The sequence below is a fragment of the Anomaloglossus baeobatrachus genome, chromosome 4, assembly GCF_048569485.1.
Source record: "Anomaloglossus baeobatrachus isolate aAnoBae1 chromosome 4, aAnoBae1.hap1, whole genome shotgun sequence".
NCBI classification, from domain to species: domain Eukaryota; kingdom Metazoa; phylum Chordata; class Amphibia; order Anura; family Aromobatidae; genus Anomaloglossus; species Anomaloglossus baeobatrachus.
Window position 1 is genome coordinate 267,457,697 of NC_134356.1, and position 14,623 is coordinate 267,472,319.

General features: G+C 46.9%; 1 protein-coding gene across 3 annotated transcripts in view; it reads left to right on the forward strand.

Annotated features, from left to right (window-relative positions):
* Positions 1–977: 977 nt before the first annotated feature.
* The window catches only part of SRGAP1 (SLIT-ROBO Rho GTPase activating protein 1), a 233,729-nt gene continuing 220,083 nt past the window's right edge, over positions 978–14,623 (forward strand). For all 3 annotated transcript variants that reach the window (XM_075344822.1, XM_075344823.1, XM_075344824.1), the window contains exon 1: positions 978–1,560. In XM_075344822.1, coding sequence (XP_075200937.1) covers positions 1,494–1,560 — 67 coding nt within the window. In that variant the 5' untranslated portion in view covers positions 978–1,493. The remainder of the gene's footprint in view (positions 1,561–14,623) is intronic.

The following is a 14,623-nucleotide window of genomic DNA, read 5'->3' on the forward strand; positions in this document are numbered from 1 at the left end:
TTGCTGGTGACTGTATTGTGCTCATGGGTTCATACATTGCTGGTGACAGTATTGTGCCCATGGGTTCATACATTGCTGGTGACAGTATTGTGCCCATGGGTTCATACATTGCTGGTGACTGTATTGTGCCATGGGTTCATACATTGCTGGTGACTGTATTGTGCCCATGGGTTCATACATTGCTGGTAACAGTATTGTGCCCATGGGTTCATACATTGCTGGTGACTGTATTGTGCCCATGGGTTCATACATTGCTGGTGACTGTATTGTGCCATGGGTTCATACATTGCTGGTGACTGTATTGTGCCATGGGTTCATACATTGCTGGTGACTGTATTGTGCCCATGGGTTCATACATTGCTGGTGACTGTATTGTGCCCATGGGTTCATACATTGCTGGTGACTGTATTGTGCCCATGGGTTCATACATTGCTGGTGACAGTATTGTGCCCATGGGTTCATACATTGCTGGTGACTGTATTGTGCCATGGGTTCATACATTGCTGGTGACTGTATTGTGCCTATGGGTTCATACATTGCTGGTGACAGTATTGTGCCCATGGGTTCATACATTGCTGGTGACTGTATTGTGCCCATGGGTTCATACATTGCTGGTGACTGTATTGTGCCCATGGCTTCATACATTGCTGGTGACTGTATTGTGCCCATGGCTTCATACATTGCTGGTGACTGTATTGTGCCCATGGGTTCATACATTGCTGGTGACTGTATTGTTGCTGCTGGACCCCGTCAGGCCGGCCCCGGACTCCCCCACTCCGAGCCTCAGTCATTTGCCCGAGTCCTGCGTAGCCAGCAGCAGCCTCCAGTTGTCCCGTGAGTGAGCACTAACAGGCTCCGCCCCTCCTCTCATCCTCACGGCTGATTGGCCGCACTAGCTGTCACTCAGCAGCCGCTGGAGCCGGGCTGTGCCGGTGAGCGGGCGGGGATGGGCGCTGGCTCCTCCCTCTGCCTCTCAGTCAGTCTCGCAGGGTCTGGCGGTGCAGTGCTGCGCTCAGTGTCGGTGACCAGGAAGGGGAAGCGGTGCTGCTCGCCGGTGTGACGGTCAGGTGCGGTGTCTGGTCTCTCCGTGCTCGGAGCTGTCGGGCTCACTCCGGGTCTTTGTTGTGGAGCGGCTCCGGGCATGCCACTGGCTGCCATTCATCTCGCTGCTGTGCATTGTAGTCGGTGTGTGCTGCTCCTAGAAGTGACCTTCCCTCCCTGCTCCGATACGCGTGGAGCCGTCCTGTGCCCAGCCATCCGCGTGCCCCAGCCCGCTGTATTGCACCTAGCTCGCCACTGCTAGCCCTCCTCACTGCCCTCCATTCTCCTGGGCTCATAACATGGCTTCTTGGATGACCTCAGGACTCGTCTTCCAGAAAAGTTTGGCAGAGTGAGCTCCATCTCTGGATACCCAGTGGGCAACTTCCAGGATTGGCATTGAACAAAGACCATAAAGAATCGAAGACATCCCAGTGCCCGGGAAGTGCACGAAAATGTCCACCCCAAGCAGGTTCAAGAAAGACAAAGAAATTATTGCGGAATATGAGAGCCAAGTCAAAGGTAAAGGCAGCACGGGCTCCGTCAGAGGGTGTGTGCCAGCCAGGCCCTGGCAGTGTCTCTAGATGGCTACCACGTATAACATTGGCCCTGCAAGGTAGAGGCGTTCACATTGTAATGTACAGCCGGTGCCCTGGACCCTTTCTTCGCTGTGACCATTGTTCTACGCTCGCTGACAGTATATGTGCCCTCACGTCTGGAGGGTAGTGCTATAAGCGTCGTCTTACAAACAGGAGGTGACATTATATATGTGCCCTCGCGTCTGGAGGGTAGTGCTATAAGCGTCGTCTTACAAACAGGAGGTGACATTATATATGTGCCCTCACGTCTGGAGGGTAGTGCTATAAGCGTCGTCTTACAAACAGGAGGTGACATTATATATGTGCCCTCGCGTCTGGAGGGTAGTGCTATAAGCGTCGTCTTACAAACTGGAGGTGACATTATATATGTGCCCTCACGTCTGGAGGGTAGTGCTATAAGCGTCACTTACAAACTGGAGGTGACATTATATATGTGCCCTCATGTCTGGAGGGTAGTGCTATAAGCGTCACTTACAAACAGGAGGTGACATTATATATGTGCCCTCATGTCTGGAGGGTAGTGCTATAAGCGTCACTTACAAACAGGAGGTGACATTATATATGTGCCCTCATGTCTGGAGGGTAGTGCTATAAGCGTCGTCTTACAAACTGGAGGTGACATTATATATGTGCCCTCGCGTCTGGAGGGTAGTGCTATAAGCGTCGTCTTACAAACTGGAGGTGACATTATATATGTGCCCTCATGTCTGGAGGGTAGTGCTATAAGCGTCGTCTTACAAACTGGAGGTGACATTATATATGTGCCCTCGCGTCTGGAGGGTAGTGCTATAAGCGTCACTTACAAACTGGAGGTGACATTATATATGTGCCCTCACGTCTGGAGGGTAGTGCTATAAGCGTCACTTACAAACAGGAGGTGACATTATATATGTGCCCTCATGTCTGGAGGGTAGTGCTATAAGCGTCACTTACAAACTGGAGGTGACATTATATATGTGCCCTCACGTCTGGAGGGTAGTGCTATAAGCGTCACTTACAAACTGGAGGTGACATTATATATGTGCCCTCACGTCTGGAGGGTAGTGCTATAAGCGTCGTCTTACAAACAGGAGGTGACATTATATATGTGCCCTCACGTCTGGAGGGTAGTGGCATAAGCGTCGTCTTACAAACTGGAGGTGACATTATATATGTGCCCTCACGTCTGGAGGGTAGTGGTATAAGCGTCGTCTTACAAACAGGAGGTGACATTATATATGTGCCCTCACATCTGGAGGGTAGTGCTATAAGCGTCACTTACAAACTGGAGGTGACATTATATATGTGCCCTCACGTCTGGAGGGTAGTGGTATAAGCGTCGTCTTACAAACTGGAGGTGACATTATATATGTGCCCTCACGTCTGGAGGGTAGTGCTATAAGCGTCGTCTTACAAACAGGAGGTGACATTATATATGTGCCCTCACATCTGGAGGGTAGTGCTATAAGCGTCGTCTTACAAACAGGAGGTGACATTATATATGTGCCCTCACGTCTGGAGGGTAGTGCTATAAGCGTCACTTACAAAGTGGAGGTGACATTATATATGTGCTCTCACGCCCGGAGGGTAGTGCTATAAGCATCGTCTTACAAACAGGAGGTGACATTATATATGTGCTCTCACGCCCGGAGGGTAGTGCTATAAGCATCGTCTTACAAACAGGAGGTGACATTATATATGTGCCCTCACATCTGGAGGGTAGTGGTATAAGCGTCGTCTTACAAAGTGGAGGTGACATTATATATGTGCCCTCACGTCTGGAGGGTAGTGCTATGAGCGTCGTCTTACAAACAGGAGGTGACATTATATATGTGCTCTCACGCCCGGAGGGTAGTGCTATAAGCGTCGTCTTACTGATGAAGGCTTGTGAATGTCTCCAGCTGACGATCGAGAAGAGGGGATATTGATTTCTCCCAGGATGACAGATGTAGATCAGAGGGAATGTAACAATGGGGGAAAAACTTCACATGGGAGCATTGCTGGTCCACGTCATGTGACATAAAGGCTGCAGTACATAGGAATGCTGTGAGGATCTCCACGGCTGGCGCTCATAGGTGTACGTTCACATGCACCATTCTGCTGTTCATTGGACTATTTTTAGTTGCTGTCTTTAGGAATCCAATGAGCATCTCCATGTTTCCAGTCCATATCAATACAGGGACTTGCAGTGCATAGGTGTCTTTACAGAGTCACAGTAGAGATGTAGTCTATAGAAGTATATAGAGCTGCAGTCTGCTGCGCGGCGATGTGGCTGCGGTCTGTAGGATGACGCTGAGCGGCGGCGTGGCTGCGGTCTGTAGGATGACGCTGAGCGGCGGCGTGGCTGCGGTCTGTAGGATGACGCTGAGCGGCGGCGTGGCTGCGGTCTGTAGGATGACGCTGAGCGGCGGCGTGGCTGCGGTCTGTAGGATGACGCTGAGCGGCGGCGTGGCTGCGGTCTGTAAGATGACGCTGAGCGGCGGCGTGGCTGCGGTCTGTGGGATTCCGCCAAGCCGGGGCGTAACTGAGTTCTGTGGGACTACGCCGAGCGGCGGCATGGCTACGGTCTGTGGACGACATTTAGCGCTGTCAGTTACAATATATAGCGTTAGTCAGTGTTCCATATACATTTTTTCCAAGTGTCATGATGTAAGCTAACAATACTCGGGGTGACCTAAAGTTGCATGCAGGTCATATGGCGAGTCTACAAAGCCACAGCCTAAGGCCGCTTTCACACCTCCGGTTTTTGATATGCGGCACAATCCGGCACTTTGCAGGAAAATCGCAACCGTTTTTTTTTTTTTTTGCTGCTGGTTGCGTTTTTCCTGCATAGACTTTAATTAGTGCCGCATTGTGCCGCATGGCCTTGCGTTCCGTTCCGTCCGGTTTTTGCCGCATGCGGCAGATTTAGCTGATGCGGCGGCCGGATGGAACGTTGCCTGGCACGTTTTTTCGTGCGGCAAAAAAACCCGCATCGCGTTGCATTCGGCCGATGCGGCGCATTTTCCAATGCATGCCTATGGCGGCCGGATGCGGCGCGATGCGGCAATAACCGCATCTGGCCGCCGCATGCGGTTTTTGCCACTGTGCATGCTCAGTAGCATGCCGCAAGCGGCAAAAACCGGACGGGCCGCAAAGGAAAAACTTATGCAAAGGATGCAGTGTTTTCACCGCATCCGTTGCATAGCTTGCACAGCCGGATTGAGCCGCAGAGCTCAAGCCGGATGTGTGAAAGTAGCCTTAGGGTATGTCCGCACGCTGCGCTCTTTGACAAAAAAAAAATGCACCCTCTGGCAAACTTTGACAACTGTTAACACTGCGTTAGACAAAAAAACCCACATCCAAAGCGCATATGTTTTGGATTCGTTTTGAATGTGTTTTGGATACGCTTTTGACAGTGCAGTCCCATGGCAATTCAGATCTTCTACATCCCTGTCACAGCAGCACCATAGAGCATGACTGGCCGCTGACAGCAGACAGAGCCGCGCAATGAGAATGAACTCTGATGAGCCTCTGACGTCAGAGGTTCACCCGAGTTCATTCTCATCACGGGACTGTCTGTGTCGCGGCCTGATTTACGGTCACAGGTGAAGGACTCCAGCGGTGACTGGAAGTCACCTGAGTGACGGCACAGCAAATCGCACGGCTGACTTCAGTCACTCAGGTGATTTGTTGTCACAGGTGGAGGACTGAAGCTGTGGCAGCGGCTAACCTGAGTGATGTCACCGCTGATCACGCACACTGAAGTGAGTTGCGCTGAGTTCACAGCAAGCAGTCATGCTCTATGGCCGCTCGCTGTGAGTGTCAGATGTAGCAGTGCTGAAAGTGTTGTTGGGCCTCGTGTGGATTATGTCTGACTTGGAGGGGTGTTTGGGGGGGTGGGGTTAATAACGTGGTGACGGGTTTTTTTTTTGTTTTTGTCTTTTATTTAAAATAAACGATTTTTGGGTGTTCGTGCTTATTTACTTTCACTTACAGATTAGTGATGGAGGGTGTCTCATAGACGCTGCCATGACTAATCTAGCACTTAGGGGCAGCTATGGGCTGCCATTCACTCCTTATTACCCTGATTGTCACCCCACCAGGGCAATCGGGATGAGCCGGGTAAAGTCCCGGGACTATCGCATCTAATGGATGCGGCAATTCCGGGCGGCTGCTGGCTGATATTTTTAGGTTGGGGGGATCCCAATAACGGGGTCTCCCAAGCCTGAGAATACCAGCCCCCAGCTGTAAGGCTTTATCTTGGCTGGGTATCAAAATTGAGGGGGGACCGCATGTCGTATTTTTTTTTAAATTATTTATTTACTGTACGATATAGACCCGCCCACCGGCGGCTGTGACTGGTTGCAGTGAGACAGCTGTCACTCAACGTGGGGGCATGTCTGACTGCAACCAGTTGTAGACGCTGGTGGGCGGGGTAAGCAGTGAATGAGATGAGCCTAATGAGCGCCCGGCACTTTCAAAAGCAGGAGAGGCCGCGGGAGCTTTGTGACAGCCGTGCAGCGCAGCATCGGTGAGTATGAAGCACAGAGAGATGTGGGTGACCTGTGATTTTTGTTGACGAGAACGGATCCAAAATGCAACTAAAACACAGTGCAAACGCACAGCTAAACATATTGGTTACGTTTTGACATTCCTCATTCATTTCAATGGGTGGAAAATGTTCTTAAAATGCACAAAAGAAGTGACATGCTTTGTTTAAGGCATCGATTTTGGACGGATCGACGGATGCAATAGATGTGTTGCATTTAGTGGCGCAACGGATCGTACAAGACAACGGAATCTTTATTTTTTTTCTTCTTTACAGTTTTACCGGCGGCAGACTATTGTGAACAATCATAACCTATAAGAAGACTCTGGAATCTAAATATTATATTCAACAAGTAGAAATTTATTATTACAAAATAGTGCTCTTGCAAATTACATAAAATTCATTATACTTTAGGATACATTTGGGATATTGGGAGGGATGTATAACCGCACTAAAAGGGATAGTGCAAATCCGGTGATTACTATATTAACTGGACCAGTAAGCCTACAGCAATGTCCTATGTAAACATGGACATATATACTTAGGTGTTTCTGACAACATGGAAACCTCAATACCTAGGGCCTGGGGTATAAATGGAGATTATTATGGTGGCTGCCATTGAATAGGTTACCATAGTCTATTCCATTAAGTGGGAATGCACATCGTAGCCACAATGATTAACGGTCAATCCATACCACCTAGTCAGTCATATGATGTATATGGAAATAGTCATTCACATCAATAACTTCCACCACCAGTTTAACCCCCAAGGGTAAATCTATTTACCTGTAGTCATATTGAACAATAAAGGTCCTGTATAGTAACACCGAATGCACTTGCCCCAACCTCGACGCGCGTTTCACCGCACTGCCGGTTTCATCAGGAGGTATGTGCCTAGCTTGCTATAGTTGCTTAATATAGCACCCATAATTCGATCCAGGTGCAGGTTTAGCTCATCCGGCATCTCAACACATGTAATCAGGTGACGCGCATCATGTGCGCACGCCGCACCTCCAGCGCGTCATACGTCACATGACCGCGAGTTGTGTACAGTAATGTAGAGTCCATATGGGAAGCCGGACGAACTATCCAGGTGCACCGTCCCCATCCGGTATCTGGGCGCACGTGACTGTGTGATGTGCATCCTGCGCGCGAGTCACTAGTCGAGCGCGTCATCCGTCACATGACCGCAATAATGCGGCCAGTGAACGCATAACACGGAGCCGGCATGGAAGACCGGATGTATCATCCGGTCTCCATGTCAACCCTCTCTGTCAGCGAGTCACGCACAGGATCTGCACAGCGCACCCAGCCATTGCGTCCCCCCGGAACGGTTAGTATCTGGATCGAATCATGTATAATAAATCCTATGTTATAGTGATGGACATTGAATAATAATACTAACTATTTACTTAGGAAACCCTGCACATAAATATACACTCTGTGCAAGGATCATCAACATATATTTTATCACCTGAACAGCAACATTTGTTCATATTAAAACATGATATTAATTATAATACATAGATCCTCCTCGTATACATCATACATATATATAGGCAGATATAAATTCTCATATTATAAAAGACATTCATGAAGTAATAATAAATACAGTTATCTCAAATATTGCCATTTCATGATTCTCTTCATTCATGTGGAACTTGTATTATTATATTGCTGTTCATATTTCATATATGAAGAATCCATGTATTCCGAATAATAGTTATTCATTGTCAATGTCCAATGTCATTATCGTGCTATAGACTAAAATGCAAACAAAAAGGGGGAAAAAGAACAGGAAGAATTAAAATTCTGTATAATGAAAAAGTGTATTACTAAAATTCGCGCTATACAGGCAAGAAGGGCTTATAACTCAAGGATTCGTTCAGCCCCTTTGGGGTCATAGTGTCAAGCACCACTATCCATTTGGTTTCTTTTTTCAAAAGTTCATTTTTATAGTTTCCACCCCTAGCTCCCAAACTCACATGATCAATACCTTTTACTTTAAAACTAGTGGGGTTGCATTTGTGGTGAGTGAAAAAATGCCTTGGTATAGTTTTTAGTTCTTTTATATCTTTACATCCTTTAGCGTTAATGATGTCTCGAATGTGCTCCAGAGTGCGTACCTTTAGCTGTCTCGTAGTCATGCCAATATATATCATATTGCATGAACAACTTGCATGGTAAATCACCATTTCGGTTTTACAGGTTATATTAAAAGTGATAGAATAACTTTTTGTATTTCCCGTATTCTCAAAGGTAGTGCACCTTTGCACATATCTACACGCTGAGCAATTCCCACATTTAAAACATCCCCACTTCGGTTTCTTTTGACAAAATGGGTTGCTAATTGAAGGGACATAGTGACTACGGGTCAATATGTCTTTTAGGTTTTTTGATCTGCGCCAGGTCATTGACGGATGCAATGTCAAATGCCTGGCCAGATCATTATCCGCCAGAAGTATCTGCCAATGTTTTTGGAACACTGTTTGAATATCGCGCCATCGGCTATTAAATTCTGTGATAAATCTCACAGGTTGCAACTCCCTGTTTTTATGTCGGGTTGTCAAAAGGACTTCACGATTACTTTTGGCTGCTCTAATATACCCCATTCTGATGTTTTTGGGTTTATATCCTCTCTCAGCCAAATTTCTGCTCAAAAGTGAGGCTTGGTTTTCAAAGTCTCCTGTTCTAGAGCATATTCTCCGCATCCGCAGAAATTGCCCTGTGGGTACTGCTTTTATAGTCTGAGGATGATGGGACGAGGATGCGTGCAATAGTGTGTTTGTGGCCGTCATCTTTCTAAACACATCTGTAATGATGTGTCCCTCCTCATCTCTCATGATTTGAACATCCAAGAATTCCACCCTCCAATGATCATATTTCGATGTTAGTTTGATATTTAAGTCATTCCTATTTAAATTTTGCAAGAACGTCTCCAGGGATGCCTCAGAGCATGTGAACAATCAGCTGATCGCTCACAGCAGCCGGTCGCCGGGTGATCAGCTGATCGCTCACAGCAGCCGGTCGCCGGGTGATCAGCTGATCGCTCACAGCAGCCGGTCGCCGGGTGATCAGCTGATCGTTCGCCCGCTGAGAATGTGTGAGAGGGACGGAGTATGGTGTTTGTGGAGCCGAGCGGGACCATGGCACTGAGGACGTCAGTGCAGCGAGGAATGCAAGGCTGGGGACAGGTGAGTGTATGTGTGTGTGTGTGCGTGCGTGTGTACACGTGGAGTGAAGTGCGGGAGGGGGCGGAGCCGAGCGGGAAAGTGTCGGGCTCCCTGCACCCGTAGCCAGGGTAAATATTGGGTAACTAGGGAAAGCACACTGTTTAGTAACCCGATGTTTACCCTGGTTACGAGTGCAGGGAGCCAGAGAGAGCATGCGCAGCGAAATCCTACAGATTGCCCTGCTCAAAAAATGTTACATGCAGCTTTCCCTCCGCCTGACGCAGCGTCAAAATAACGACGCTGCGTCGTGCAGTGGATGCAACGCAAGACCATCCCTTGCTATCCGTAGCTAATAGAAGTCTATGAGGAATATAACTAATTCCTCAAGGCTGCGGATAGCAATGGAAACCGTCCAACGCAAGTGTGAAAGTAGCCTTAAACGCAACATGTGGCCTTACCCATCCCTATCATTCAGTCTCTGCTCCGTATTCACACACGGCTGTGGAGCGCTATAAAGCTGTCTCGCCTGTGAAACTACTGATGATCAAGTGTCATTCATCTATGCCATTTCTTCCATTTATATAGAACACAACATATTTTTGTGTCACATTTACAAAAATCAATGTCTGACCTGTCTCTACAGCAGTGGCTGTGCATTAGCATGGCTTTCCATAGAGCATTGATTGATCTATAGCTGGCGACCCTTGAGACCTCACAACCCTCTGTGTATCTTCTGAGAACCCCGCCTCTTACCTGTACACAGGGCTTATTGGGGTTTAGCGTGGATTCTTCATGCGTATATAAATATATATTAACTGCAGGTAAATGAGATTTTACCCTGCAGCTATTTCTTTCATAACTTTGCTGGATAGAAACAAAGGAGCCTGGAGAAGTCACCGATATGACGTGGTACGGGCCTACAAGTGGGGACATAGTTCGGAATGGCTGCTTATGAGCCTTTCCCTACTGTACATTGTGCCCCTTGTGTTATGCTGACCTTAGAGGGAAGGTTTACAGGATATCTCGCAGCGATCAGAGTGGTCACCATGTTGGCTGTCATTCCGTCTGTAGATAGTGTATTGTCTTGTGTAATATTATGTCTATATTACCATCTGAGTAAATCTGCTCTTTACCAAATTCCTATTGGTCGGCACTAATTATTTTAGTAATTGCTTATCTTTTACTGTTGGATCGTTAGTCCTTTTTGTCATGGCCACCGTTATTACTGGTGTGGGCTAGTTATCGGGAAGACACTAAGCATATGTTTCTGCTTCCCTTCATTGAGTTTAATGACTCATTTGCTTGGCTGCAGCCCACCACTAATTAATGAATACTGTTTTACATACTGTTTTGTGTAGTCATTAAATAATGTTGCATTGATGTCTTTTTTCAGTTTGTCATAGTCTGGATATTGCTTTGTGGTTTATGTGGTCATTGTCTATGGTTTTGGCATACATGACAGTGTAAGGACAAAGCGGCAATCTCAATATGAGTAACTAGTTCCTCGGAGTATACTTATACAGGAATGAGAATCTAAAGTATCCAGTGGGCTGTCTGCGCTCATTAAAAGGCTGCACACAGCAGTAGTGATCAAATAAAAAAATAAATATATATGAGACGTACGCCTTAACCCCTTCAGCCCCCGGGCACTTTCCGTTTTTGCGTTTTTGTTTTTTGCTCCCCTTCTTCCGAGAGGCGTAACTTTTTTATTTTTCCATCAATCTTGCCATATGAGGGCTTGTTTTTTGCGGGACGAGTTGTACTTTTAAATGAAACCATAAGGTTTACCATATAGTGTACTGGAGAACAGCAAAAAAATTCCAAGTGTGGAAAAATTGCAAAAAAAGTGGGATTGTACAATAGTTTTTGGGATATTTTATTCACCGTGTTCACTATATGGTAAAACTGATGTGTGGGTATGATGCCTCAGGTCGGTGCGAGTTTATAGACACCAAACATGTATAGGTTTACTTGTATCTAAGGGGTTAAAAAAAATTCACAAGCTTGTCCGAAAAACGTGGCGCACGTTTTGCGCCATTTTCCAAAACCCGTAGCGTTCTCATTTTTCAGGATCTGAGGCTGTGATGGCTTATTTTTTGCGTCTCGACCTGACGTTCTTAACGGTACCATTTTTGCACAGATGCTACGTTTTGATCGCCTGTTATTGCATTTTGCGCAAAATTTGCGGCGACCAAAAAACGTAATTTTGGCGTTTGGAATTTTTTTGCCGCTACGCCGTTTACTGATCAGATTCATTGATTTTATATTTTGATAGATCGGGCATTTCTGAACGTGGCGATACCAAATATGTGTGTATTTTTTATTTTTTTAACCCTTTAATTTTCAATGGGGTGAAAGGGGGGTGATTTGAACTTTTAGGTTTTTTTATTTTTTTTTAATTTTTTAAAACTTTTTTTTTTACTTTTTTTTTTTATTTTACTAGTCCCCCTAGGGGGCTATTGCGATCAGCAATCCGATCGCTCTGCACTATCTGCAGATCTCAGCTACAGAGCTGAGAACTGCAGATTTGCTGCTTCACTTTCAATGCCGGCTGTATTCCGGCATTGAGAGGAAGTGACTCATGTTAGCCACAGGCGTCATCACATGACCCTGTGCTACCATGGCAACCGCCGAAAGTCACGTGATCATGTCACGTGACTTCCGGCGGGGGCGGGGTAAGTCACTGTCATGGCGGCGCCCATATACATATCGCTGCCAAGACTTTGGCAGCGAAATGTAAGGGGTTAATGGCCGCGGGTGGAAGCGATTCCACCCGCGGCTAGCAGGCACACATATCAGCTGTTGATAACAGCTGATATGTGCGCGTCTCGCCGCCGCCGACCGGCGGCAGGGGGCGGGGCTTACCGGCACACGATCCATGACGTATTCAGTACGTCATGGGTCGTTAAGGGGTTAAAGTCACCCCTGCGTCCCTCAGTCCAACCCACCAGGTTTCAATATACAGTATATTGACTGCAACCATCACAGCCCTGTCACACACAGATAAATCTTTGGCAGATCTGTGGTTGCAGTGAAATTGTGGACAATCAGTGCCAGGTTTGTGGTTGTGTACAAATGGAACAATATGTCCATGATTTCACTGCAACCACAGATCTGCCAAAGATTTTTTCCCCTCACCCATGACAGCACCACGTGACAGAGGGATCCGCCCAGCGAGGACAGGAAACCATTCTGAATAAAAGGGTGGTACCTCTCCCCTTCGTCAGTTGGTTTCATGTCCTTGATGGGGGACCCCTGTTCTGTAAAACGGCGATGAAGTGAAGAAAGGAGGCCGTTGCTTTAGCCTACTCCTCCAGTGGAGCGCCTGTTCCGGGGAACATTCGGGCCCATTCCACCAGAGCAGTGTCTACCTCCTGGGCTGAACGTGCGCAGGTATCTACTGAACAAATTTGTAGGGCCGCTACCTGGTCCTCACAGTGTACTTTTTTCCGGCACTATCGGTTGGACCTATCCTCCTCGGCTGCTCTTTCGTTTGGTAGACGGGTGCTTGAGGCAGTGGTCCCTCCCTAATTAGGTTTCTCTGGAAATCTCTCACGTGGTGCTGTCATGGGTGAGGGAAAAACACCACGGTTACTTACCGGTAGCCGGTTTTTCCAGAACCCATGACAGCACCCATATAATCCCTCCCTTTCTCATCCTTGGTGTGCACTTCTGGGTGTGCTTGTGTGTGTTTAGTGGTGATGGAGTAAGTTCTAACATTTGTTGGAGGTCCTCTCGTTCTCGTTAATCAACTGACGAAGGGGAGAGGTACCACTCTTTTATTCAGAATGGTTTCCTGTCCTCGCTGGGCGGATCCCTCTCTCACGTGGTGCTGTCATGGGTTCTGGAAAAACCGGCTACCGCTAAGTAACCGTGGTGTATCTCAGTGTGTGACTGGGCCATTACACCCCATATGACTGCTGCAGCCAATCATGTGAGCTACTGTTCTTGTAAAACTCATGATTTTACCATGTAGCTTATTATTGGCACAATTAGGCAATTTGTATTTTTCTTGATTTTACTTTTCTTATTGAGCAACCATAATGGTCAGTCACTTCAAGAGGTTAATAAACCTGAACCCTGAAAAGTAAGAGTATGTGCTCACGATCGGGACTTGCTACGTCCTGGACGCTGCGTGTCCTGACCTGTGGGGCCACGAGTCTGTCGCAGGAGGCCGCAGCTGCCCGTGCCCATGATCAGGGTTTGGGCAGTTGTGGTCTCGCTTGTGTTTGCCCTGCGGAGAACGCTTGTGACTCTGCAGCAAAGAATTGGCATGCTGTGGCTCAGATAGCCGCACCGCAGGTCAGTTTATGCTGCGGGCAGTACAAACACAGTGGGCCTGGGATGTCTAGAAATTCCATAAATTCCATCCACTGTGCTTGTACTGTACAACGCAGCATTTTGGACACATCTGAAACTTGCTGCATCCAAAACACTGAACCCTGATCGTGGGCACACAGCCTAAGAGGATTTGTCTGTCTTAGGCCACGTGCACACGTTGAGTATTTGGTGAGGTTTTTTTTTTTGTCCCTCGGTGTTTGTCCCACTCCTGGTTTTGACTTCCAATCAGAGGAAAGTTGTGGCTTACAAGTGCTGAGGTAAAAAACTCGCCAAATACACACGTGCACCTAGCCTTAGGAGAATATCAATCTGTGCAGCATTATTTGGCAACTATTGGGCTACACTCCCACAATGAGCTTTTGATGTTGCAGAGTTTTGTCGCTTACTATGTAGGTTGGGTCACTTGCTTTCTTGATGCTGTGGTTTTTGTCTCTTGTTGGTATGTCATGTTTTAAATAAAGCTGCTTTTGTTTTTGAGACTTCCTGATATTTGACAAAGCTTTATTGATGCAGTCATAAGAGTATTTCATATTTTTTTTGTGTTTCCGCCCTTTGAGCTTTTTTGATATCACATAGTGTTAATGAAGTACCGTATGTTATTTACTTACAACAAGCTATTTGTTCATTTTAGTTTTTACTCAGGTTTACAGAGCCTTAAAGGGAATCTGTCACCAGGTTTTTGGCACCTAATCTGAGAGCAGCATAACAGAAACAGAGATCCTGATTCCAGCAGTGTTTCACTTACTGGGCTGCTTAGTGTAGTTTTGATAAAATCACTTATTAATCAGCAAGAGATTATCATTACAGGACTACTTGGTGTGCTGCCAGGTAGTCCAGCATGTTCATGAGCGCTGTATAACTGCAGCAGAGAAAACATTAATTTTATCAAAATGATAGCAAACAGCTCAGTAAGTGACACATTGCTGGAATCAGGGTCTCTGTTGCTACATTATGCTGCTCTC